At 24.9% G+C, this 27,967-nt stretch overlaps 10 protein-coding genes across 10 annotated transcripts; 5 read left to right on the forward strand and 5 right to left on the reverse strand.

Moving 5' to 3' along the window:
* Positions 1–165: 165 nt before the first annotated feature.
* cubi_01593 (WD40 repeat-containing protein) lies at positions 166–1,503 on the forward strand (the record flags this gene model as incomplete). The annotated part of the gene is made up of 1 exon (XM_029018605.1): positions 166–1,503. The coding sequence occupies one exon, from the start codon at positions 166–168 to the stop codon at positions 1,501–1,503; it is 1,338 nt and encodes a 445-aa protein (XP_028873832.1).
* Positions 1,504–2,344: 841 nt separating this feature from the next.
* On the forward strand, positions 2,345–5,764 carry cubi_01594 (uncharacterized protein; the record flags this gene model as incomplete). Its single annotated transcript, XM_029018606.1, has 1 exon — positions 2,345–5,764. The coding sequence occupies one exon, from the start codon at positions 2,345–2,347 to the stop codon at positions 5,762–5,764; it is 3,420 nt and encodes a 1,139-aa protein (XP_028873833.1).
* Positions 5,765–7,264: 1,500 nt separating this feature from the next.
* Positions 7,265–7,783, forward strand: cubi_01595 (uncharacterized protein; the record flags this gene model as incomplete). The annotated part of the gene is made up of 2 exons (XM_029018607.1): positions 7,265–7,498; positions 7,568–7,783. 2 exons carry the CDS (start codon positions 7,265–7,267, stop codon positions 7,781–7,783), a joined length of 450 nt encoding a protein of 149 aa, XP_028873834.1.
* A 194-nt stretch (positions 7,784–7,977) lies between these two features.
* Positions 7,978–9,723, reverse strand: cubi_01596 (uncharacterized protein; the record flags this gene model as incomplete). The annotated part of the gene is made up of 1 exon (XM_029018608.1): positions 7,978–9,723. The coding sequence occupies one exon, from the start codon at positions 9,721–9,723 to the stop codon at positions 7,978–7,980; it is 1,746 nt and encodes a 581-aa protein (XP_028873835.1).
* A 633-nt stretch (positions 9,724–10,356) lies between these two features.
* cubi_01597 (uncharacterized protein) lies at positions 10,357–10,884 on the reverse strand (the record flags this gene model as incomplete). Its single annotated transcript, XM_029018609.1, has 1 exon — positions 10,357–10,884. The coding sequence occupies one exon, from the start codon at positions 10,882–10,884 to the stop codon at positions 10,357–10,359; it is 528 nt and encodes a 175-aa protein (XP_028873836.1).
* Positions 10,885–11,257: 373 nt separating this feature from the next.
* cubi_01598 (uncharacterized protein) lies at positions 11,258–13,297 on the forward strand (the record flags this gene model as incomplete). Its single annotated transcript, XM_029018610.1, has 1 exon — positions 11,258–13,297. One exon carries the CDS (start codon positions 11,258–11,260, stop codon positions 13,295–13,297), a length of 2,040 nt encoding a protein of 679 aa, XP_028873837.1.
* Positions 13,298–13,463: 166 nt separating this feature from the next.
* Positions 13,464–14,168, reverse strand: cubi_01599 (MYND finger domain-containing protein; the record flags this gene model as incomplete). The annotated part of the gene is made up of 1 exon (XM_029018611.1): positions 13,464–14,168. The coding sequence occupies one exon, from the start codon at positions 14,166–14,168 to the stop codon at positions 13,464–13,466; it is 705 nt and encodes a 234-aa protein (XP_028873838.1).
* An 851-nt stretch (positions 14,169–15,019) lies between these two features.
* On the forward strand, positions 15,020–17,079 carry cubi_01600 (uncharacterized protein; the record flags this gene model as incomplete). Its single annotated transcript, XM_029018612.1, has 6 exons — positions 15,020–15,303; positions 15,362–15,441; positions 15,515–15,703; positions 15,773–15,917; positions 15,978–16,038; positions 16,093–17,079. 6 exons carry the CDS (start codon positions 15,020–15,022, stop codon positions 17,077–17,079), a joined length of 1,746 nt encoding a protein of 581 aa, XP_028873839.1.
* Positions 17,080–17,379: 300 nt separating this feature from the next.
* cubi_01601 (translation initiation factor) lies at positions 17,380–18,438 on the reverse strand (the record flags this gene model as incomplete). Its single annotated transcript, XM_029018613.1, has 1 exon — positions 17,380–18,438. The coding sequence occupies one exon, from the start codon at positions 18,436–18,438 to the stop codon at positions 17,380–17,382; it is 1,059 nt and encodes a 352-aa protein (XP_028873840.1).
* An 817-nt stretch (positions 18,439–19,255) lies between these two features.
* On the reverse strand, positions 19,256–27,577 carry cubi_01602 (uncharacterized protein; the record flags this gene model as incomplete). The annotated part of the gene is made up of 1 exon (XM_029018614.1): positions 19,256–27,577. The coding sequence occupies one exon, from the start codon at positions 27,575–27,577 to the stop codon at positions 19,256–19,258; it is 8,322 nt and encodes a 2,773-aa protein (XP_028873841.1).
* Between the last annotated feature and the right edge of the window lie 390 nt (positions 27,578–27,967).

The following is a 27,967-nucleotide window of genomic DNA, read 5'->3' on the forward strand; positions in this document are numbered from 1 at the left end:
ATTTATATATTTATATATTTATATACCTAATATCTTGTATTTAATAGAAAGGGAAAATTTGGTTTGAGTGTTAAATTAACACCAAAAAACACAAACTCACTTTTTCCTATGTATAACTAATTAAGATTTGAGAATTAAATTGAATATATAAATTAATCCATACTAATGCCAATATATTATGCGGATTACCCAATTTTTGGGTTATGCTGTACAAAAGATTCAATTATTTTAAGTGGGGGAGGTGGAGGAAAGGATTATGGAATAGAAGATCAAATAGAATTATATGAATTAGGAAATTGTGAGACAGAATGCCAGAAATTAAATGCAAATGATAAAATTTCTACAGAAAGTTCTTTGATATTGAAGTACATTTATAATACAACCAAGCAAAAAGGAGTATTAGATAGTATGTGTTTTAATAGCAAGTTAAATTTGGTAGCAGGCGGAATAAGAGAAAGTTGTATACTGTTTTATATAGAAGAAGGAAAACAAGGAAAGTCAATTAGAATGTATCTTCAATTTCAAACAGTTTGGGACAGAAACAAGAAAGGTAAACAAAATGTCTGTAGATTTTCAAAAAATGGGAAATTCTTGATTACTGGTGGAACTGATAATATTGTCCGTATCTGGGAATTGAATACAGAGACAGAAAATACCCGAGAAATCTTTCCATTAACAATGAAGGAGTTTCATGGTCATGAAAATGAAATTCTGGATTTGGATATGTCATATGATAATAAATTCATAATTTCATCAAGTAGAAATGGAACAATAATAGTACATGATTATAATTCAGGAGAAATTTTTAAAAAATTCACAGTTCCAATGAAAAGCGGAAATTATATAGCGAGACAATGCCGTTTCATTGAAAATGAAAAGTTAAATAGTCCTAGAAGACAGAAAAATAATGATAGACAACAGTTTATTGTTTCAATGTTATTGCATGAAGTAAGAGGTCCGTCTTTCATAACTATTTGGAACATGAAAATATCTAAAGAAAATTCAAATGAAAATCCAAATAATCGTATATTATTTGCTCAAATTGCCTCGAGTTTGATTTGTGATAAACCATCTTCAGTTTTAGTTGTCTCTGAAGATTACAACTTTTTAGCTGTCGGTACTAACACAGGATTAATTAAAATATTCAAAAATAACCTAAATGAGCTAACTCTAGTTAAAGAAGGCACTTTTCACGAGCTTCCTGTTACTGGCCTACAATTTTTTAATTCTAATGAATACATTATTTCAACTGGAGCTGACTATTCCATTTCTGTGCTAAATGTCAAATCTGGAAAATTTTCCACAAATTCTAATAAAAAAGCTATTACAACTAAAAATAATCAAAGTAATGGACCATTAAGCTTTGGAATAACTGTCATTAAATATATTCTGATAATTATGTTCATTATTATATTTATTGCTATTTTTATTAATCGCTCTATAGAAATTGGAATGAATGTACAGTCGTCTATAAGAGACGGAAGTAAATCTGCTGAATTTTAATCAGTCCTAGCTTATAGTCATTACTTTATTAAAATTTTAAGTTTTATCATGGGGTTTCCATTCTTTTTTACTCTATTCTCTCTTTCTATTCATTTTATTCCCATCATTACCTTAATTACTCCAAAATATCATTTTGTCAGATTTCCCGCCCTACGTGGAATTATTATTTGCCCACATTGTAGGTATTGCATGTAAAATGCATGCATGTGGGGGCAGAATGCTGAAAAAAAAAGAAAATAATACTACAATAGTAGTAAATATAGGAAAGAGTAATAATAATTGTATGTTTACATGGCACGAGATATGAAAAAATGTTTAAAAAAATGTTAACATAGAAGTAAATCGTGGATAGCAATGCAGTTCGTCATTAAATGACTAAATATTAATTTATATTTATAAATAAATTATTTAAAAAAAAAAATCCTGCTATTAAAGTAAAATAAAAAAATATTAAAGACCTTTTTGTTCTTTACTCGTGGAATATTAACCGAAGGGTAAAGATAAACATAAAAAAATACAAACTAGTTGAATTAATATGGAGTGAGCAATAAACAAGGAGCAAGTATATATGTACATATATATATTATATATATGTATATGTACATATATCTTTATATAAATACATGTATAAATATATTAAGGTAATTATAAAAGAGAGCAGAGTTTGTAAAGAATACTAAAAAGAAAAAAAAAACCCAATCAGGCAAAAATTAATCAATAAGCTATTAATTTTGCAAGTTAAAATACTAAATATTATTAAAGTTCACGGTGAATTCCAGTATTATAAGGTAGTTATTGTTTTTTATTTATAAATTACACAATTTTTGAGTCGTTTCTCAAAATGGATGACAAATTAGAAACTGAAAAAGTTTTCATTGAAAGTGAAGTTGTTGATTGGAGCCAATATACTACAATGGATTCCACACAAGAAGATACACCAACTTGTGGAATTGGTGAAAATTTTGATAAATCTAACGAATTGGAAGCTAGGGAAAACAAAATTAAGGAAGTCCAAGCTCACGTTGAAAAGTCTGTAGAAACACAGGTAAAAGATAAAGATTCTAATGATATTTTAAAAAAGAGAAATAGTAATATTGATCAAGTTTCCGTAGACCAAAACAATTTGGAAATTAGAGACCAAGAGTCTAGTATTATTAATAAAGATGAAATTATTAATGATGTAGAATCTAAATCGGATGAAGAAAAAAATAGTGAAGAGTGTAATAACAATATGGGAGTTAGCAGAAAAGACTTGAATGGTTCAATAGTATCTACTAGAAAAGGAACAGGAACAAGACTAAGAAGGGCAGAGCATCAAAGTGGAGTTCCTGGAGTTTACTGGCAAGAAAGTAGTCAGAGATGGATAGCTCAGTGGAGCGATTCTATTTCAGGTAGAAGAATAACTCATGGATTTTCAGCAAGAGTTTATGGTTTTGAGGATGCAAAGCAAATGGCAATAAAATCAAGAGTTGATGCAATAGAAAATGGAAAAGCAACTGCAAGAAAGTTACATGAAACTAGTCTAACTGGGAAAATGTATTTAAATATGAATAAAGGCTGTTATGTGAATCATCAGAATGAAACTGGAGTGATAGGAGGAACTATTGGCTCTCATAATTACATTGGAGGAATTAAAGGAATGAAAGTGACAAAATATGGTACAGATTATGAAAAGCCAGAATGCTTATTAAAGGGAGATAGATCAATGGTAATGAATTTAATGGAAAAAAAGAATATACAAAAGATTATGAATAATATGAGTGATGAAGGAATTGGACTACTAATGGAGGAAATGAAACATTTAAAAGAAGATACCGAATATGAGGGGATATTTTGGCATCCAATCAATAAAGTATGGATAGGAGTTTGGTTAGATTCAATTACACATGAAACATGTACTCAATCTTTTCCACATGAAATGGGTGAGGATGGGATAGATATTTCTAGATTGAAGGCAATAGAATGGAGAGTAAAGTTAATCAATGAAAAAAAATTGAGAGATAATGTGGTTGAGTATGTTAATAATAAAGAATTTAAACACCATAATAACTATCCTAGCTTTTCAGGAATTCCAAATTCTTATAATATATTAAGTAATTATAACACTTCTGGAATAATTAATTCCTTAAATAATTCCAGTAATAACAATAGTAACAGCAACTCTTCATTAATTAATTTAAATGGTTTAACTAATAATAATAATAATACTTCTAGTGAAGCCAATCCTTCAATGCATCTACAGAATACTAATTATCAGCTATTATTGAATCAATTAATGAATTATTTATATTTTAATAGTAATAATAATGGCATTAACAACAATTTTAATGGAGGTGTAGGTATAAATAATTCTTTTGGAAACTTTACTGGGAATGCTGGTAGTAATATAATTGCTGACTATAATAATATGATTTTATCAAACATATTATATAATGGAGGGTTATTAAATGGTTCAAGTCCAATTAATATAAATAATTCTAATAATATGAATATTAATTCTATGATTTCTAATTGTTTAAATAACTACTACTGTAATATGTTAAAACAACAGTTATTTGGTGATCATTCTGAAAGCTTTACAATTAAGAGTAATAATAACAATAATAATAATAATAATAATAATAATAATAATAATAATAATAATAATAATAATAGTACTAATAATAATAGTACTAATAATAATAATATCAGTAATAGCTGCAACAGTAATAGTTTAACTAATAATTCACAATCTTTAAATATACTAAATTCAATGGATTTAAATTACCTATCATCCTCACAGATGTTGAATGATACTAATCCTGAAGGTATAACAAAGAATAAAATCATGAATAGTTTGATTCTGGGTGGTGGAGTTAGTAATGGTATTGGAGGATATTTTGGTAATTACTCAAGTTTAAATAATGTGAATATGGGAAATATATTAGGAATAAATCAAATGGGTGTTGGGAATAATGGAATGATTAATACATTTAATGGTGGAAAAAGTCATATTAATAGTACAGGCAATAATCATAATCAATATATGTATAACATATTACAGAATGCACTTGGACCCAATAAATCGATACCAGTTAATAATTTTGGATCCTTGTCTTTGGATAATTTAGATCAAATTCAAAATGTTCCAGTAAATTTGACGGAAGGTATGTTAATGAATAATTTCAATCAAAATCAAACTCAGTCTCAAGTTTTACAAAATAATGTTAATATGAACATTAATGGAATGATTAAAAAAATAATTTCACAAGATAATGGAATAATAATACCTAGAAATGATACAAATATGGGTGAAATTATGATAAATTTGGAAAAGATAGATTCATTAAGAGAAGAAATGACGAATTATAATCGTGGATTAAATAGCTTGTTAACACCTTTTGAGCCTTTAATTTCTGGAAACTCAAATATTAATAATAATATAGAAAGTAATATTAATATAAGTAATGAAAGTTATATTAATAATAATGGCAAGAACAATCATGTTAATATTAGTAACAATAATATTGGTATTAATGAGAATAACTGTGGAAATAGTGAAAATGTGGAGAATATAATAGAGAAGAAAATTTCAAGATCTGTGACATCTTCATCAGTAGACTCTTCTATTTCTTCAAATTCTACAAGCTTTTCAATGATAAAAGAATCATCAAATATGATAGAAATTTCGGATTCTACTGCTCCAACAGTCTCTTCAACTCCAGCCTCATCAAGTTCAAAGATAAAAGCAATTAATTCTCCTAAAAAAAAGAATTTAGGGGGAATTAGCTATAAATCAGGGATTCCAGGAGTATACTGGAAAACAAGAGACCAAGAATGGGTTGCAGAATGGTATGATCAGAACAGAAAAAGGCATTCAAGGCATTTTTACGTGAAAAAGTATGGATTCAATGAGGCAAAGAAATTAGCTATTCAGTGCAGATTGAATGCTGTAAACAGTGGAGAAGCTGTATTAAGGAGTGGTAGTGGAGGAAATAGTAACAACAGTAACATTACAATAATGAATGGAAATGTTACTAATAGTGTTAATGTTTCTAGTACTCGTAATATAAATGTTGCCAGTACAAATGTAAGCTCAAAGACAAACAGTGAAAATAATATGAATGGAGTTGTGAATATAAGAGAAGATGTTTTAAATAACATTGCAAGTAAAAATATGGCTTCAATTATCAACGAAGAAGTTGAGAGTAATAGAAATGGTGAGGAAGAAATAGTAAAAAATGGTAATATTAGTGTAAGTATTGGAGCAGATGAAAAGTAGGTTATATTTTCTGATACTTGAAAAAATTCTAAAGGATTGATGTAACAATAGAAATAATAATATGTATTTATAAGAATTTTCTATTTACTCGATGAACCATCATTAATGGTAGTTTGCATAGTATTCATAAAGTCATTCAGTACATTGTTAATTACCAAGTTTCTTTCTTGAAGTTCTTTCTGAACTTTTTCTTCATTAGCAATTAGGTTCTTTAATTTAAATGTAATTTGTAGTTTGGGGAGGTAATTTCATTAATATTGTGTTTTGTAGAAATTAGTTTTGAATGGGTTAAAAAAGTTAACGATAAGGAAGAAAATAGTGAATGAGGTTTAATTAAGAAAAAGTAATAAGGTGGTGAATTATTGACAGAAAATTTATATTTTTATAAATTCCACATCCCACAAATTTGACTAGTTTTAACAAGTGTTTTTTTTTGTGAAATAGTGGTGTTTTTTTTTCAATCAAAATTGTCAATATCAATATATTAAAAATTCACCATCAAAACTTCATTCAACATTTATTCTTTTTTTTCTAAAAAAGAATAAAATATTAAATGATAAAACTTACTTGTATTTGTTCTATATCTTGATTTATTTTATAATTAATTTCTCTGTGGGCGGGAAATTGCATGCATACATAATTACATGCATTAAGTGATGTTTATAAGATTAAATAAAAATAAAAGAAAAAAAAAAATTGTCTTTTATTTTTATCAATTAAAAATTACCTTATTTTGTTAAAGTTTGATTCAAAAGTCTCTCCCAATTTTTGGTGCATTTCCACAATCACTTGAATGAACGAATCTTTGTTGGCTGTGATTAGAATAAATTTGTATTGTTTTAAAATGCGAGCAAATATGTTTGAAATGTAAACAATGAATAATTTTTAAATTTTATTATTATTATTATTATTATTATTATTTTTTAAAATAAATTTTATATGGTTTTAGGTAGTATTTTGTTTTTTATATATAATTTAAAGGGATTTAATGAGTTTTTATTTGTTAGGAACTGTATTTGAGTAAAATTACCTTTAATTGTATCTCCATCTTTGTCTTTCATGTCAATCAAATTCTTCATTTTATTCTTTTTGAATCTCTTGTGTAATTAGAGTCTGATACTATATATTCCTTTTATTGTAAATTTATTATTTAATGGTTGTGAAATATTAAAATAATTAAAAATATTATTTATTTAATTTTTTTCTCAACATTTTTTTTAATATTTAATTTGATTATTGCATGACAAAAAATTTTTAATTTTTTCCCTATAACGTCAATAATTATTTTTGCATGTGGAAAAAAATTATATATTTTATCACACCAGAAAAATAAAATAAGCTAAGCTTAAATTATAAAAGAAGAAAAATCATCATATTTTTTTTTTATTTTAACCTTTCTAAATATTGAATTAGATTTTACACAGTTTTAATAATTTAATATTTAATAAATCTTTTTTTAGAAATTATTAATTATTTTCTTTTTCAATTAAAAAAAAAGAAATGATGGAAAGAAAAAATAACAAGATAGAAGAAGCAATTAAAAAGATTTTTCAAGCTTCAAGCTTAGAAGAAATAAATAAGCTTAGTACGGATATTTTTGGAGAAAAAGTTACTTTAGTTTTGAAATATTTTTGTCCTATTTATGGTGGAATGATATTTTCAATATTTTGCAGAAGAATGATTAAAACAACTCTTATTATTACTGGTACTGGTTCTATTGTGTACATTTTAATGGTAAGTTAAGTTTATTGATAATTTTATTTCTAATAACTAAAAATTGGGATTTCTAATTATTTTAAAAAGAGGCATAAATATGGCAAACAAAAGGTAGATGAGGAACTTATTAATCCACTTAAAGAAGGTCTTTTAAATTCAAATATTAAGAAATCTATTTTTGATTATAAAAACGATCATTTTGATTACCAAAAACTAAAAAAGAAAATGAAGAAGTTTTTCGAAACAAACAAGAATAGTATTTCACTTTTTGGATTTGGTATGATGTTAGGTTTTATGCTTTAAAAAGATTTTTAAAAAAAATATATATGAATAGGAATGGAAATGAAATTGTATTAATTAATATGATACTTTTAGACTATTTTTAATAATATTTTCTATTATAAAATCATTATTTAATACACATTTTCATTATTTGACACTATTTCTTTTCTTTTTATTCTTTAATTTTAATGAATAAAAAATGAATTATTTGAATATTAATTTGTTATTATATTTAATAATTCATTCTTTTTATCCTCAATAAATTTATCCCTTAATATTTTAATAGTACTTAAAGATGATGAAAGTAGTGTTTTTTTTAAAAATTCAGGAAGTTTACCATTTAGATCACCAACCCATAAGATATCCATCCTCAAAATGATATTATCATTATTTATTGGTAATTTTTCAACTTTTACACCATTTAAATAGCATTTTGCTTTAACAAAAGAAGGATTACAAACATTTTGTGTTAATGAATGAAATTTTTTATCATCGCTTAATTCCTTTGATAAATCAGATGAAATAAAGAATGCTGAATCACCAATTTTTGACTTTATTTCTTTATCAGGAAATTTACTATTATTATTATTATTATTATTATTATTATTATTATTATTATTATTATTATTATTATTATTATTTATTAATTTATCATATTTTTTACTCTTTTTTGACCGTATCTTTAACCTACTTGGCGAAATATTATTGATGATCTTCCTTTTACTATTTAATAAATTAGAATTTGGAGAATTTACTCGACTTGGTGAACTAGATGTTAAAGTTGCAAAATTAGAAATTTCACATGATGAAAACTCATCTTTATTATTATCAATAATATCTTTATACCCAATTAATATAAAATCTCTACCTTGAACTCCAAGAGCTCCTTTATATGAATGATAATAAATACAAAATCCTGGATTCCCATCATCCCATGTATATACTCTATTACTTCTATCAACAGTATTATCATACGAAAGTGGATCAGTATCCCATATATAGTTAACCAAATCTTTTGATGTTATTAAATCATTTAAATGGCAATTATTTTTTATATTTGTAATTTTTTTCTTTCGTAAACTTTGATAAAATAATTCGTTTTCTTTATTAATATCAGTATCAATTATTCCTCTAATTACTGTATAAGTATCATTATTATTGTCTTTCTTTTTATAAAATTTAATTCCATTTTTATGACCACTTTCTTCCCATAAACTAACTTCTTCTATTAATCCTTTATATTCAATATATTTTTTTTTCATGAATCTTTTTATTTTTTGAAATAATAAATTCAATTCTTTATCATTTTCTTTTAATTGATTTTCTTCATTAATTATTTTTGGTGTATCAATGTTACTCAATGAAGAAGATCTTGACAATTTTTCAGATCTTTTAGATGAAATAGTTTTTGATATATTTCCACCAACGCTCTTAAATTTTGATGGAAAATCAACAATAATATTTTTTTGTTTTGAGTTCTTAATCATCAATTTAGAAAATTCAATATTACACTCACAATCTAATTCCATATTCGGAAAATCTTTATTTTCTTCATTATAATCAAGTGAATAAAATTTGTAATCTTCTGAATTATTTGAACTTAAATAAAAATGTCTGTCTGAATCATTTGATAATAAATTTATATATTCATTATTCTTTTCATTATTAAAATTCACCATATATTCTTTTAAACATAACAAGTTGTTTTTCATCGCAAAAAAATTACCACTATTATCTAATTGTCCCATTTCATCCTGCTCCTTTTTTAATATCAAATCCTCAATAAACTGATTACTTCTTATTTTTTCCTTAATATTACTCTCTAATATGTTCTCATCATATTCCTTTTGGAAATTCCTCTCATTTACTTCCAAATTTTCAATTACATAATTTATTGTATTTTTCCTTTTATTGTGAAATACTATTTTCTTTGGTTCTTTCCTCCATTTAAATAGTCTCATTTTTAACTAGTTATTGAAATAAATTATATTCTTTTAATTTATTATGTATTAATATATATACATAATATACATAAATAAATACTTATATATATACATATATATATCAATCTATAATATATATATATATATATATATATATATATGATATATATATATTTATATATACATGTATAAATAAATTAATATTAATATATGTGCATTATACTTTGATTTGAAATACTTCAATACTATGATGTATTATTATATATTATTTGACTGCTTCAGGACTCAATTGTATTTGAACTATAACAATGATTTCTATTATCTTTCTCAATTTTACATTAAATAATTAGACTTGGCTTAAATTTAATTAATTCAATAATAATTAAAAAAAAAATCAGTTAAATTAAAATAAATATAATAATGATAATAATAATTCTCTATAAAGTTTTAATTTGTTTTATAGCATTCAAAAAAACTAATTATTTATTTGTTATCTTTTTATGTGGACCATTTTTCTGCATATACATGTTGCATGCAAATGCAAATTATAATTTTAATTACGTGTCCGGCATCAATTTTTATTTTTAATGTGGACAAGAATATGTATATATTATATATATATTTATATATAAATGTATAAATAAATTAATATTAATCAATATGATATATATTATCTTTTTTTTCATTTTTTTTTATGAGATATTTTTCTTCGAAACCATTTCCTCTAATAACTCCATCCCATCTATAGCCACTTTCAATAAAAAACCGATTTTGAGGAGAAGTAAATTTGCACTTAAGCTTTTTAGCTTCCAAGTCAACAAAATCACTCCTTAAAACTGTACTATTTATTCCATCATTTTGCGCATTTATTAGTTTAATCGGGTCGTCCCAAATGTCTTTTTTTCTTAATTCTTCGTCATAACTTTTGCTTAAATAATAACGCCCACCATCTATTATTTCGTCCTCTTGTATAGATTTCTGCTCATTTGTATGTTTCTTCCTAGCTTCTTCAAATTGAACAATACCGCTACTAAACTTGATAAATTCGGGATCTTTTTTGAACTTATTTTTGTTAACGCTTTTCTTTAAACTCTTCTTTTCATTGATTTTTTTCTCATACCATAACTCCTTGTCAATAACTCTTCCTTTTTCGTCCCTGTAAATCACATTTCCTTTCATGATTATCCAAGGAAAAAATGTTCTGAATGTTCAGTACGAACTCAATTCTTTCATTTTCTTTTATTTCAAATGCTTATATATTCACAAACTTTATCAGCATGTGGCGGTGCTAATACCGCCAAAAGTTAATATGTTATTTGACCAATTAAAGAATATATATATATATATATATATATATATATAATATATTTTCTATTATAATATAAATAATTGCTTGCAAGTTAAAAAAAGTTTATATATGAAGGGAAAAATTACCTTTAAACAAAAAGATTTACATCCATTCTTTTTTTTTATTTTAAAGGCTTCAACATTTAATCTATGTCAATTTCTCTTCAAAAAATCAAAGCTTTTTAGCAACTCTTTTCGAAAAATTATGTGGGGTTTATTTAATATAAATCATTTAAAGACCTTACTTATGCTTGCATATATAATTTCACTAATTTTTTTATTAATCTCATTTGAAACTAAACATGTAATTGCAGTTAGTATTGAGTTAAATGACAAAGCAAATTCTAATACAAACATTTTTAATTTAGAAAACAAAAATTCAAATATAGACAATATAGAAGAATCCATTCCGTTTACAGAGTCTCATTTTGTTCCAGTTAAGAAAATTGATCTAGAAGAAACCACCAAAAATAGTGGAAATAATAGTATTAATTCATCTAGGAAAATAATAGAAATTGTTACAATCAAAACAGATGAATCTTTTGAAAACTTACTAAATAATAATTATTATTTATTAATATTATTTACAGCACCATGGTGTGGAATGAGCAAAAGAGCTATAAGTCAAATACACGAAATGGTAGACTATTTTGAAAATTCTAGAGATTTTCTTGCTGAACATCTAAATAAGTTGTTTTATTCAAAAAAGTTATTAATTGGTTTGGTAAATGTGCCAGAATTTCCAAATATAACAAAGAAACTTAATGTTTTAGATTATCCAACAATTAAATTAGTAAAAAAAGAGGATAATCTTAAATTAAAAGTTATCGATTTTTACGGAAACATATATTATAAGAAGGTAATTTCTTGGATAGTACAACAGATAACTAGATTGGAAAATAATCCAAAATCACAACTGATTCAACTTTCAACCATAGATAATATAAAATTCTTTTTGGAAATTAGTGGATATTCAGTAATATATTTGCATGAATTTGAATCTTTTAATAAATATAATAATACAGAATATCTGCTAGTTATTGATATTTGTAAAATATATGATGATGTTATTTTTGGGGAAGCCAATTATAATGATCTTAAAAATAGTTTATCAATTAATAAAGACTATTTAAATAAAAATGAATTTCACTTTAATATTACAGAAATTATAGATAATTATGAAAATAAATCTAAAATACTCCTTTTTAATTCCGGTAGACATGTTAAAACAATTAATGGTCCTTTTAAAGAAGAAGCATTAATTTTAAATACTATTGATTATTACAAACAAGAAAATATTATATTTCTAAATAAAGATACTATTGGTAATTTAATAGACAATGGTGGTCCAATATTATTACTCATTTTTAATGGTAATAGTGAGAATTATATTGAAGAACTTAATAAAGAGTCTTCTATTATTTACCAATTTCATAATATTCTACAGAGAGTTATTTCCATTAGAAACGAAAAGGCTGATAAATCTAACAGAAATCTTGAAGAAAGACCATTATTTGTGATGTCCGGAAATGAAGGTCCAATTAATCGTAGATTTATGGACTTTCTACATATTGATGATGATTTACTTCCATCAATTATTATGATAAATGACCTTAATGTATCACCTCCAAAGAAGTTTCATTTAGATTTGCCAAAGATTTACCTAAGTAACTTAGATAGTAATACAGGTATTGGTACTAATACTGGTAGTAATAACAACAATGCAGAAATACTGTCAATAGGGAAACCTAATGAGTCTAACTGGATTATTTTAAATAACCATACTTCGATTAATTTTTCTCCAAACATTATTAGTGACTTTATAGATGAAGTAAAATCAGGAATTGTAAATAATACTTATCATTCACAAGTAACACCTTCAAAACAAAATGGTCCAGTATATATTTTAGTTGGAAACACATTTAAAGAAATAGTATATGATTACAGTAAGGATGTGCTCGTGCTATTTTATACTTCATGGTGTGGACATTGTAAGACTTTTGATCCAATATATAATGAAGTAGCCAGTATTGTAACCTCAAAGACTAATGTTCTTGTTGCAAAAATTGACATGTCAGCAAATTTCATTCCAGACGATCAAATTGGCGGGAAAATTTTTAGATTTCCAACAATTAAATTGTTTAAAAAAAAAGATAAAACTAATCCAATTGATTTCGATGGAGAGAGAGAGGTTAATTCCATTTTGGATTTCATTTGGATACACACTGCTCGTGATGAGCTTTAATTTTTTTTTTTTAGTTTGCATTAAAAAGTTATAAAATATAAGAAAAGAAAGAATATGAGGTGGTGAAAAGAGGAAAAAATATTGTATGTTTTTTTTTATATTAACGAGTTTTTAGGGTTTATTAATAATTATCTACAATTAAATTTAACTTTTTTTTTTTAATCCATTATTTGCAAAATTGTTTATGATAACTCCAATCCTTTCTTTGGCAGTCAACATTGCAATATGCTGCTTTCTTACACCTACTACAGACTAAGAGAGTCTTCTCAGACTGCTTCCTGCAACTTTCACACCTATTTAATATTTTATCTTCCTCTTTACTTTTTAGTAAATCTGTTGGATTATTTAACATTGTTGATATCTTTGAAGCATCCCATCTGTTTGCTGCGGATGGAGGATCTTTATATAGTTTTTCGTAATCTTGTTGACCAAAACTAACTCTTTTAAAGACATATTCGTCATCAAATGATGACGAAATAAAGCAGTCCCCTCTTACATCAGTTGAGCAAATCTTTGATGCTCTTGGATTAATAGGCATCTCTTTAATTCTTCCAATTGAATCAATATATGCATTAGTTGCTATAAAATTGTTATTCTTGTTTGGTAATACTAAACTTATAATTTCATAATTCTGGCTATTCAATATTGCTTGTTCAATAAGCTGATCAGAAGCCTTTGATTCCTTATTAAATGTCTCTTGTAGTTTAGAAACTTCACTACTTCTTAATTTACTGGAAAAATGTGAACGCATTAAATTTTTGAAGTTCACCTCCTTACCAGAAAATTCTCTAACTTCTATTTTATCTGAATCATGGTATGGAATAAAGACATAAGTAAACTTCTCGTGAACAACTTCATCCAGAGATTCCATATTTTAAGTTTAATCAGCTTCTTTTTTAGTAAAAACTATAATATTAATGATGCTATTTCAAAATAATTAATAAAATCTTTATTAATATTATAATTATAATGAATATTGCCGCCATTTTAGTTTAATTTTTTTCTTAATTTTTTTAATTAAATGTATTTATTAATCAAATTAAATTAAATAAAAAAAGTTAATTCAATTTAATTTATTTAATCTGCTTTTAATGATTTTTATTTAACTAAATTACTTCATTTTAACTCCCTTTAACTCAAAAAAAGTAACCAAATTTTTTCCGTGTTTATCATTTATTAAAAAATTTGTCTGCCATGTAAGCACATGTCTGACTGCATGCAAGTTCTCAAACACCGGTATAGAAAATATTAACGTTAAATAAATTTTTCCATATTATTATATTTTGAATTATATACAATTATTAATATTTGTCCACATGAAAATTATTTTAAGTTAATTTAATTAGAAAAAAATATAAAAATGATGCCACGTCATTTTTTGACCACTAGAGATCAAAAAAAAAAATAGATAAAACAAAAAAATTTAAATAATATTAACACAGAAAAAATAGATTTAATATGTGAATTTAACACTTTATGCACAAAAGTAATAAATGTAATATTTTTTTCCATATTAACAAAAAAAATATATTTTGATTAATTACAGAAAGAATTAATTAAAAAAAATAAATATTTTTTCTTTTGTAAAATAATTATATGCTAATAGGCAAATTGATGACAACAAACTAATAAAAAATAAACTTTGAAGTAACAATAAATATTACAAGAGTTCTATTAGAATTAACATTTACTTTTTTTTATAAAGATTACAAATTCAAATAAATGACAAAAAAAAAAAGCATAAGAAACTACAATGTTACAAACAAAAGAGTTAATTTATCAATTGTTAAAAATATAATACAAAACAAATATTATGGAGGAGCACAAAGCAATGGGTTCAGAATACCACAAACATTATCACAAAAGTTGGAATTTAAAAAAATGAAATTAAGTAGTATTCTTAATATAACTAATGATTTGCCACAAATAATACGTGGGCATTGTAAATTAAGTAAAACATCCAAGATTATTGAGGTTGTATTTAGTAAAGAGATACTTTTTGTATTGTAAGTTTTAAATAATCAATAATAAATCAAATAAACTAAATAAAAAAAAAATAAAAAGAAATGATTCTGGTTTAGGAACAGCATATAATAGACATAATAATAATATGTTATGTATTTTGAATAGATCCCCATCTGAAAGTAAGTTGCGACGTGATTGAATTGAATTGAAAAGATTTCCAACACTAATAATTTAATTCAAATTTAAATAAAGCAATAAGATCTTTATTCTATAACAAGATGAATAATACAATAGTTATAGCATTTCATCATGATCCATCAGTATTAAATTGTACTATTTTTAATATAGATGATGTAATGTTAAAGAGAAATATCTCAAGTAGTATTGGAAAAGATTTTCAGCAAATTAAAGTAGGAAATCCAGGATTTATTGAGTTTGATGGTAAGTTTAATGCTTGCTCAAATTTAATAAATTTTTATTCATATCTTAAAAAAACTAAATTTTATCCAGATGGAAATGGAAGAATAGTAGTAGCAGATCCACAAAATGACTATTTTACATTTTGGGATATGAGTAATTATAATAAATTATATCAAATTAAGGGTCAAAATTTTTTGGAAATGAGAATATCTGATGGTACTGTTGTATTTTTTAGGTAAGTTTTGTCATTAATAGAATATTTTTTTGTTATCACCATTACTCATTATTATTTTAGACAACCATCTTATTCAACAATTGAAGCACATTTATGTAATATATCAAATGGGGAATACCTTGTAAGTTTCTAAAAGAAAAATCTTAAAAAAATATAAATTATTAATATTTTATAGGAAAAAACTATAGTCAAATTAAGATCATCATTAGATATACAATTTTTAGAATTACATAGAGAGTATTTATTATTAAAGCAAGAAAGTTGTTCAATTAGGGTATGGAATTTGTTAACAAATTCAAGCAAAAAAATCTCTAAGACTAGAGACTTTCATCCTAAAGCATTTATTTTTTTTGATCAAATTACTGAAATTAATAACTTTACCCATTTTTTAACGGTATCTACTGATGAAATCAACGTATGGACATGTAGTAATTTTGGAGAAGTAGAAATTAAATTCAGAATTTCACTACCAGGAATACAAACAGCTGATTGTGTAAATGTTTGCTTTAGTAAAGGAATTATTATGACATACTGTAATGGATTGGTAATTAATGAATGTGAACAAGAGAATGAGGATACAAACAATACATATCAATTACGAGAATATAATGGAATCGAAAATAATAGCTATATGAGTGGGTTTATACCCCAATTCATTCAAGCATCTAAATATTTTACAAGTCTTTGTGTAGGAAATAATAATACTAGTACTGAAAACCCTACAGTAGTCAGATCTAATAATATATCATTGTCGACAACAGTTACTGGTGAAACAATATCTGAAGGTGAACAAGAAATAACTAGCACCAATTATATTCAAATGAATAAAAAAAATTATCCTGATCCAAATCAAAATCATATACCACCTGTTTTAGAATTGAATACAAACTCTTATTTAAATCAGCAAGATGGACTTTTGGCGCCAATATGTCCTTTAATAGATGAAGAAACTGAAATCTTTTCAAAAGATAAGAATTCTCTAAGGAAAGCAATATATATACATTCATTATATGACGGATCCAGTTTAGGTACAATATTCTGTGACGATATTAGTGACGATTCAGAGGATGTAGTCTTATTACATTACGATAGTGATGGGATGGAAATAGCATGTGGTACAAATTATGGCTTATTAAGGAGATACAAACATATATTTGGGTAATTAAACAAATCATAATTCAAATTTTGAAAATAATATATATACAAATATATATATATATATACACATATATAAACAGTGAGTAATAATTAGGTGTAGAATTAAAATCTAAATGTGAGAATGTATTGAATAGGATACACAGTATAGAAGAATGTAGAATAAAGAGATAATAAGTATATGTAATTAATAGTGTGTAAGATACGATAATGATTGGATAATAAGTTCTCATATTTAAATTAACTATACTAGTAGATATAAAATTGACTATATTAAAATTATTAAAATTAGCAAAGAGACCAAGGTTTATTTATCTTTAGTTTTAGCCCATTCAACATTAAGTAGTAAGTTATCATATCCATGACGATTAAGTTTTCTAATTGCATTTTGAGCTTCTTCTCTTTTTGAATACGTGATAAATGCAAAACCTTTGGTGTTTTTAGAGTTGTTTTTGTTTTTAGCGAGGAAGACTTTGACAACTCTTCCAGCAGTTTTGAAGAGTTCTTGAAGATCTTCTTCAGTTGCGTCTTCAGAAAGATTGGCAACTCTGACAGTACAGTCGTCTCTATGTGATGATTGTAAGTTAGAACCCCTTTCAAAGGCACTCCCAGAGGTGGTTCTAAGAAATGGAGGTTGATATCTGTTAGTACTGCCACTTGTAATGTTCCCAACTATGGGACCACCAATTCCACTATTTCCCCCAGAACTTATATTTGAACTTATTATTCCACTTCCAACTGTTGTTTTAACATCACCTATACTACCTTTATTAATTAAAGAGGATCCAAATCCAAGATTCAATCCATTCGAAGATGTATTGGTTCCAAATCCAGTTGATGGTGAGCTCAAGTCATTAATAGAGTTACTTTGTTGACCATATGTAATCTTTTCAATCTGTTCATCACCAAGAATAAAGGGGCAGTTATTTCCAGATTTCTTAAACAACGAGAGTTTATTATTATTGGAAGCAGGGAGATCCATGAAATAGTAATCATCATCATTATCTTTATCTTGAAGGTTCATAGAGTCTGCATTTTTTGGAATATCAATAGAGATTTCATCTCCAAGTTTTGGAACATCTGTATCAGAGTTGAATCTATCTGCTAAATTCCTTTCCATAATTAATCTTCTATTTACAACATTCTTGTTAATTTTAATAATATTTCTTACTTCTTTGATTTTTTTTGTTATCTTAATTGTAGAACCCTTATTGTCTTTTATGTAGCTAATCACATGTTTAATGCCATCTTTATCTGGTTTGGATTCAAAACCTTTTAATGGTTCATCAAATGATGGCTCAAAGTCATCTATATCTTCATCAGCCCAAGCACTTCTTCTTGCATTCACAAAATCCGCGTCCATCATCACAAATATTTTGGACTTAATATATTCAGAAAATATCTAATTTACTATTATTTTTTATATTTATCAATAATTTCCCAAATCCCTCTTTGACTAAATTTTTTAAAATCTGGTTTCAATTTCTCAGAATGTATATTTCGGTTAATAGTATATTTATTTATAATACTATTTTTTAAACCTTTTTTTTGGCCTATTTTTCTCAAATATTCCTCAAAAATAGTTAAATGTAAAGTACTTCTCTCAATTTAGTACTTAAATCTCCTTGCTTTATTACAACCAATTTTCTCCCAATCTGATCTCTTTACCTATTTTTGATGTGAATACTTTTTTTTTCCAAACACCACAAGGTACCAAATATTATCTATTAATATATACAATTTTTTTTTCAAATAGGCGGGCTGTCTCAAAAATAATAAAATATGAGGAACAGGGGGAAATTAAATTGAAAAATTACAAGTAACTTTCAATTTTTTTTCTCTCATTTTTTACTTTATTTCTAAAAACTCATTTAGTTTTAGTTAACTTCCAATATCTTTAAATGAGGAATTTTAACTAGACACAAACATTGTTTAGGATTAAAAGAATTGAAATGTGATAGAGGAGGGGAACTAAGAGGTGGAGAGGTAAAGAAGAGAATATACTCGTCTTCTTAATATTTATAATACTTTCTACTCTTAAAATAAATCAGGCCTTAATCTAAAAAAAACAATTATAATCCTATAAGTTTGTATCTTAAAACTACTTTTTTTTTTTTTTTAATTAATTACTAGTACTGATTTATCATATTACTCTTATTAGAATACTTCTCATGTACAAAGAATTAATTTAGATTAATAAGGTTCTGAAAATAACTAGATAGAAATTCTTGATAATCAAAAATAAGTTCATTAAAAAGTTTTGGATTTTCAATATCTTTGAATAAATATTTATTACAGTAAAGTAGTCCAATATAAGAATTAAACCAAATGTAATATATATTTGAAAACATATTTGAATCATAAAATTTTGAAATCTTTGGATTAGATGCCAACCTAATACATGTTAAAAGCTTTTGGAATACCCAATAAGAATTACTATAACCTCCAAGAAACTTCAAAATTGTTTTATTCAAATTATCATTATTATAATACTTAAGCTTGTAAAAAATTCCTCCTTTATAATTTTCATCATAATTTCCATTGAATATATTACCAGTAATTACTAGTAATATATTAACTAATAACTGAATCATTTCCTTAAAATGTTTATTATTATTTAATTTATTATAATTAGAAATTGAAATCTGTTGTATTAAATTTCTTATAAAGTCTAATAGTGAATATTGATTAATCATTTGTATTATTAAAGTCACAGAAGAAGGTAAGTTATTAGCTTGATTTACTTTACTTATGCTTCTATTTACCTTATCTTTAAGTAATATTTCAACATTTGGATTTGAAAATGTAAGAGAATTATTAATTATTTTCATAGATTTCATTTCAGATTCCAAATTCAAATCCTGTGTTAAATTTTGTTTAATCTGTAAATCTATATCTTGATCAATATTCTCAAGATTGTGATAAATAATATTTGACTCTTTATTATTAATCATATTTAGTATTATATTTAAAATATGTATAGTATTCTCAAAGTAATTATGCTGAGAATATATATTATTTGTTTTTATATAATTCAATAAAAGAGGAAAAATGAATCTTCTATTTATAGAATCATGTTCTTGCTCTAGTTCTAAACCTTTAACATTTTTTAAATATCTCAATATTTTAATGCTTGTCTCTAATTCATTAAATATAAAAGATTTGTGTATGTAATGGTCATTTGCATTTTCTGAATACAAAAAATTAAATACCATAGGAATATCATATCTGTCCAAAAATGGCCTGGATAATATAAAGTAGTTAATTTGTTTAAATAATTTATTTTCAGGTTCAAATATAACCTCAATAGAATCTGATATAAATCTTGTCAGAAAAGATGATAATCTGATGCAATCCTCATGCTTGCTTTCTGTCTCTTTAATCATTTTATCAGAGTTCTCGTCTTTTTCTTCAATTTCTATTTCTTGGTTCTCATTCACCAATGTTCCCGATACTGTGTTTTTTAATGTATTCAAAATCATAAATATCTGAGGAAGCTCTTTGAATATATATCTTATGTGTTTCTTTCTCTGTTTTTTGTTTCTCTTCTTCTTATTTATAACCTCTATTTTTTCCTCCTGTTTTTGTTCGCCCTGTTCCTGTTCATCCTCTTCCCGTTCATCCTGTTCCTGTTCATCCTGTTCCTGTTCATCCTGCTCCTGTTCTTCCTCTTCCTGTTCATCATGCTCCTGCTCATTCTGTTCCCCCTCATCTTGTTCCTGCTCCTCTCGTTCATGCTCATCCTGCTCCTGCTCCCTCAACCTCTGGAGATATTTATTATAGTGAAAGCTCACAATTTCATAAAGTAAACTCAAGGTTTGGTAAGAATAGTACCTTAAGGAAATATCTGTACAAGATAAAGAATTTATTAGTAATTGAAGAGATCCATTTTTACAAAAATTTCTCAACCAAATAAAGTTATTATCTATCACATTGTTAAAAAATCGTGACCCACTTAATTGACCGTAATCCTTCACAAAACCTGAACAAGTTCGAGTATCTCCTCCTACTTCTTGATTATCTGTATCTCCAATCAACTCCTTATTATTTTCTTCTCTGTTATCATTACCTAAATTCTTATTCTTTGAATTCTGAAAACCTCTCTCTCTTAATATTGAGTAAGCTAACTTAAATCTTGAATTAATTATTGGAATTATAAGTCCTAAATCATAAATATAATCGTTCTCTGGTCTTCCATCATTCAAATTAAAAGTTAAATCTGAATTTTTCATCAACTTTGAATTATATGGAAAATCATTTAAAGTATATTTTAATCTCTTCAAATTTGGATTTAACCAATTAAATTCTGAAATATGTTTATTATCAAAATCTATATAATTATTATTCAAATAAATTGAATAATAATGATACCAATATTTTACTAATCTCATCCTTTCTTTTACTCTATTATTCCTTGCTTCTTCTTCATTATCATTTATATTATTTCTCTCTCCATCATCCTTATCTTGTCTTATTCCTCCTTTATCTTCTTCGCCTATTAATGTCTCCTTTAATTTATTATTAACCAAAAATATATTATGATTTGCTAATATCAAACTTTTAAATTCTTTACAATTTATATTATAATCCTCATTTTCAAAATATTCCTCATTATTTCTATCTATTTTAGATTCATTTAAAATCTTGTAATATAAACTATCAGATTGAAATTTACCAATCTTTGTTATCTTTAAATAATCCATTATATACTCTTTTGAAATTAATAAATTCACTCTTTGATTCTTTTCTAAATCTATTAAACTCTCATCTAATATCTTATCACTACTATTAGTACTTGAACTATTTCCATCTTCTTTTAATATTAACAAATACTCTATAAAAATAAATATTACAATCATATTTCTTGAATTATTATCAGTGCTTAAATCATCTTTCTTTAAATATTCAAATAATATCTCATGTATCTTATTTAAAAATACCAAAATACGATTCAATTTTAGTAATACAAAATTACTCAATTTATTATATATACTTTTTCTATATTGGAAAAATCTCATCTGTTTAATTTTTGCTATATACAAAGTACTTGCTAATAATATAATTAAAAGAAAATCTGATTCTTTATTATTACCATAACTATCCAAAATATGTTTACTATTGTTTATAAAAGTTTTGCTTGATTCTATAAAACCTATTGGATATTTATTTTGATATTCCTTTATTTCTTTTATTTGAATTAATAATTCATAAAATGATTCATTTAAATCATAATCCAAAATAAAATTCAAATACTTTTTTTCTATTAATCCTATTTCTTTACATTTCTCCTCTCTTAATTGAATTAAATAACTCCTTAAACAATAATATATTGGATTATTTAATCTGTCCATTAATACCGGTACTAATATAATATAATAATAGTATAACCTTAAATAATGATTTATTTCCAATTGATTTTCTATACCAAATAAAGTCTGAAATTTTAATAATATTACATTATAACATTCTATTAATATAGATATGATCATCTTTTGATCTTCTTGTGATGGATTTTTTCTTTTCTTAAAACTCTCATAATGTAGTAAATAACCCAAATATACTATCTCACTAATTAATGTATTATCATTACTATTATATTTCTCTTTTTTTTCTCTATTATTTTTATATTGAGAATATAAATCAATCAGAAAAGTAAAAATCAAATTTGAGTTAACCATAATATGCCTTCTTTTGCATCCAAAACTCATTTTTTTCTTACTTTCTTGATTCTTGAATACCAATAAATCCAATATTTCCCAAAACATTTTTCTCTCATCTTCAATTCTTAACATTATTTTTCCATTTTCTATAGAAAATTTCATTTTTGATTTTTGAGGTTCTCCTATTAATATTGGAAAAACTTTAAATGATTTTAACATCTTCTTAAAGATCCTTTTATCAAAATCTTCTTGAATCTTTTCATCTTCCATTTTCTCTTTACCTTTATCCTTTTCTTTGTTTTCATTTTGCTCGAATTCCTCATAGAAATTAAACAAATCAATAAGTTCTTTTGTTGCACTTTTTATTATAGCTAATTCCAAATCCAAAGAAAATTGACCTCCAAAAAACTCTTTCTCTCTTCTAACTACTAACTTATTTAATTCTAGATGATCCAAAATCAAAATTAACTTATATCCAATAGGGATAGACTCTAAGTCCATTACTCCTAATTGGTTTCTGTAATATTCACTATTTGCAACCTCTTGATTCTTATTTATGTCTTTTATTCCCATTATTTCCAATTTTTCTGCTCTTAAATAGACATAAGGAAACAAATACACCATGATATACATAAATACTCGAACTAATAATCCATTATTTCTTCTAAATTGTCTTCTAAATCCAAAAATCTCTATTGGTATATTTAATTCCAAACCATTCCCATAATTATCTTTCTTCTCATTCTTAATACTATATAACCTTACTTTATAATGTTTTAAGATATCAGTATCTATAAAAATCCTTATTAAGTCCACAAAAGACAACGTAAAGTACTCAAAAGCATTCTTATTTTCTTGTGTTTTTTCTTGAAACTCTCTTTCTGTTCTTCCTTGAACCCCTTCTTCTGCTCGTTTTTGTTCTTTTTCCTCTTCTTCTTCCATCATATAGGTGTATACTTGAAACAACTTTTCTATCAATCTAGACAAAAAAATGATTCTAGAGAACCCAAAAATTCTCTCTTTTTCCTCTTTATCTTTTAAAATAAGTTCTCTAGTTAATGATACTAACTCATAATTTGTTATATTATCTAATATAGTGTCTATTAAATATCCACTTAAACTATAATTCTGTTTTTTGTCAGTTATTATTTCAATATTTCCATTGTTAATTATTTCTTTAATATTTAAATCAATAGAAAATAATAAATTAAAAAGAAGTTTATTATTAATTCTTAATTTAATATATATATCCAAAAAAGAAATAATCAATAATCTTACTCTCTCTTCTCCTTCTCTCAACCCTAAATCTCTAATTACTATTGCCAAGCCTTTTAAGAATTCTTCAATCTTTATAGAATATTTATCATCTTTAAAAATGATAAAACTTTCAAAAACTTGTTTTTTTATATTATTTCCTTCATATTTTGAGTTAAAAACACACATTTGATAATAATTTAACTCCAAAATATTCATTTTGATCATATAATCAATTTCATTCAATTCTTCTCTTTGCTCCTCTTTTTTATCCATTAAAAGTAAAGACATTTCAATAAAACCAAAAATAATTTCACTTATATCAAATTCTGTTTGAAATCCTGTTTCACATAATAACTTATAATAATATTCCATATTATTCATAAAACTAACTTGATATTTAATCATTTTCTTATTATTATTCTCAAATCCTTTCAAGATTTTACATCTTACCTCATCCTTATGTATCCAATTGTTAAAAACATTTCCTAGTAAAGTATTTATTGATTTAATTCGAATATCAGAATCTAATGAGTTATTATTTTGTATATCCAGTAATTCAAATCTTAACCTTTTTTCAATTACTTGAACTATATAATCATTAATATCAATAAAATCAAATAATTTGTTCTTATCTATTGAATTCAAATCTAACTTAAACTGACCAAGTATTCCCTTGAAATTTATAATATTAATTAGTAATTCATATTTTTGGTTTTCAACACTTTGTTGATCTTTAGTTAAATGTTTACCTAAAGAATTAACAAGTAATAATAATATAATCAAATCCATGTTTCTTTCTAAGAATTCTTTACTAAGTTTTCCTTCTTGGATATAATCCTGAAAAAATCCTTGAATTAATATCTCATAATTATACAAAGTTTTGTTTACTAGTAATATTAGTTTAAGTTGAAAATATAAAAGGTTCAAATCCAGAGTAGGAAAACTGTTTTTTATTTTGATATCATCTCTTTTCTCAATATTTATATTATCCAAGTAATAAAATAAACTGTTTTGTCTTGAAGTATTTAACTTACTTACAATTGAGATCCACATACTTGTTAAATACTTGACTATAAAACTAATATTACAATTACTAGTATCATGAATAGATCCTCTTGGATTTTGATTGGAATTAGTCTGGTAATATTGAATAATAGAGATTAAATTCTCAAGAAACTTGAATAAAAGTAATTTATTACAATTCCAGTCATATTTAAGTCCTTTAATGTTTAGAGAATACAAAATAATCTTATAAATATAATGATCAAAAAATCTCTTGTACTCTAAAATGGTTAAGTTGGCCAAAAACTCATCATTTAGATAGGTTTCTCTATATACTTGATCTAAAATAAGTTTTGTATTGTCAAACTTATATCCCATACTTAGTAGAAATTCGTTTCCAAAACTCTTTAAAATTGTTTTCATAGCTCCAAAAATGACCTCTATAATTTCAAATTTGCATTTCAATAAATCTTGATTTTGTTCCTTTATTATAACTTTAGAGTTTATGCAAGCTTTAATGTATTGAAAAATGATCATATTTGAATAAAAATTCTTTCTTTCTACTTCTTTGGTATCTACTGAGAGATATTTGATACTAATATCTTCCTCATTTTCATTTGATTGATCTTCAATCTTAATCTTCTTATCCTTTCTATTAGGACTCTTTGATGCAATTATATTGATAAACATCCCATCATCTTCATCTTCATCTTGATCTTCATTATGATCATTATGTTCTATATACTCTTTTCCAATAACACTAGTACTATTCTGATCAGAAGAATAATTAGTATCCCTCAAACTTTGTTTTAAATCATAAGCATTAGTATAATGGTCTCTTTTTAAAAAGAAGTTGTTTATGTGATTTTGATGATCTTCTTTTTGATCTCCATTCTTAAAATAATGTCTCAGTAAACTCAATATATTACCAAGATCTGGAAAAGATTGGTATATGATTTGTTTTATCATATTAATTAAAAATTCACCAGTGTCCTTTAATTGAGATTCTACTGAATTTGAGACAATGATTTCAGTAATAAGAGATAACCTTTTTGATAAATTAATCAAAATGGCCAAATTTGAGATATTTAAAAATAAGTTCTCTCTTGTATTAAGTAACTTTACTCCACCACCACTACCTGCTCCTGCAACTCCTAATAAAATCTTATTGATAAATGAAGGGATGATCCAATCCACTAAATATTTTACTCCAATCTCAAGATCTGAAACTGAATTTTTATTTAAAATGTTTTGGATGATATATTTCTGAAGATCATCTTTCTCAGATTGAGTAATACATTTAATTAAGCTGGAAACAAATGCTAAAACAAGAATTCCCTCTAATTTACTTTCTCCAATAAAGTTAAGTTGAAGTGTAGAACTTTGATAGTATTCTAACTTTTCCTTAAGAGTAAGGTCAGAGTATATACTTATCAACAACTTCTGTACAATTGGATATTTAACTTGTCTATTAATACTCTTAAACCAAACAAATATCAACCTAACACTTTCTTTGGTTCTAACATTAATATGTAATCTTAAAAGTCTTTCAATAATTCTGGCATATCTTTCTAAATCATGATCAGTAGCTTCCAATTGTTGTTTAAAATCAATTTGAGAAAGCATATCAACCAAATTAGTAAATATATAATTAATCACTGTTAAGTTAAAAAATGACCCTTTTAAAGTATTAGGAATATCATCATTTTCCAAAATTAAATGCTCAAAAGCAAATAATAAGTTTTTGGAAATGTTTAAACTATCATACTGAATAGAGTTCTTAAATATGGTATTGCTTATATTACGAATCTTCAAAAATTCAATAATATCTTTTTCATTAATATTCGAATCAAACTGTTTCGATGAGTTAAAGGATAAAAGATCCAAAAATGATAATAAAAATCTTAAATACTGAATTCTAACTCCAATTTCTGATCTTTTCTGAAACAAAATGATAAAGATATCATTTTTTTCTGGATTAATTGTAAAATCCTCAAATTCTGTCCTTTCTCTCTTTTTGTATTCAAAGAATTTACTTATTGAAATAAATGATGGTAAACTAAAATTAAATTCATGCAAAATCTCTTGTTTATGAGATTTACTTAGACCTGAAATTGATGCTAGTAACCTTAGTGATGATGATATTAATACCTTAGAAGTTGAATTTAAATGACGATATATATTCATTTTATATTTGGAAATAATTAACATACCAAGCTTTTCTATGTTTTCCTTAAATTCATTGAATTGATTCATCTCTGTTTTTCTTATTCTGTAAACTAAAATATAATACTCAATAATTTCTGAAATACAATTTAAAGCTGCTATTACTATCTTTCTTTCGTTAGACTCTCCATTTTGAATAAAGTTTTTATTTTTCTTGACTGAAATACTTTCAACCACATACCTCGACCAGACCTGAAGAAGCTCCAAACATAATGGTGATACTTTTAAATAATCAAGTAAATTAGATGGAGTACCATTCGCATCAATTTGACCCAAAATTTGTATAGTCTCTAAAATGTTTTCAGGTTTTGAAGAAAGCAATCCATTAATTATTGAATGAGCTGAAAGGTTTTTCTTCATATTAGTAACCTTTATATTAGATTCTGGGAAAAAAAGAAATAATATAAGTTTCAAATAATGAGCCTTAGTAAATTAAACTTATAAAAAGGCTCAATAGATAAAGTAAAAACCTCTTTCTTTCTGATTTATTTTGTTAAATTAATTTAACTTGGATCACTTAATTCATTTCAATTTGACTTGTTTACTAATAAATGAAAACAAAGAATCTTTGTTAAAAGAGTATAAAAAGAAAGCTAAAGCTTAAATGCCAAAAGCCTACTAAGTAGCTCTTATGATTCCCTACCTAACTTAAATTAGTTAAATAGTATTTTAATTATTGTTTATTTTTATTATTTGACTTGTCAAAAAAAAACTAAGACAAGTTTGGCGCCAAATGTCATTTTAAAAAAG

Source organism: Cryptosporidium ubiquitum, assembly GCF_001865345.1.
Source record: "Cryptosporidium ubiquitum isolate 39726 chromosome Unknown contig_20, whole genome shotgun sequence".
NCBI lineage: Eukaryota > Apicomplexa > Conoidasida > Eucoccidiorida > Cryptosporidiidae > Cryptosporidium > Cryptosporidium ubiquitum.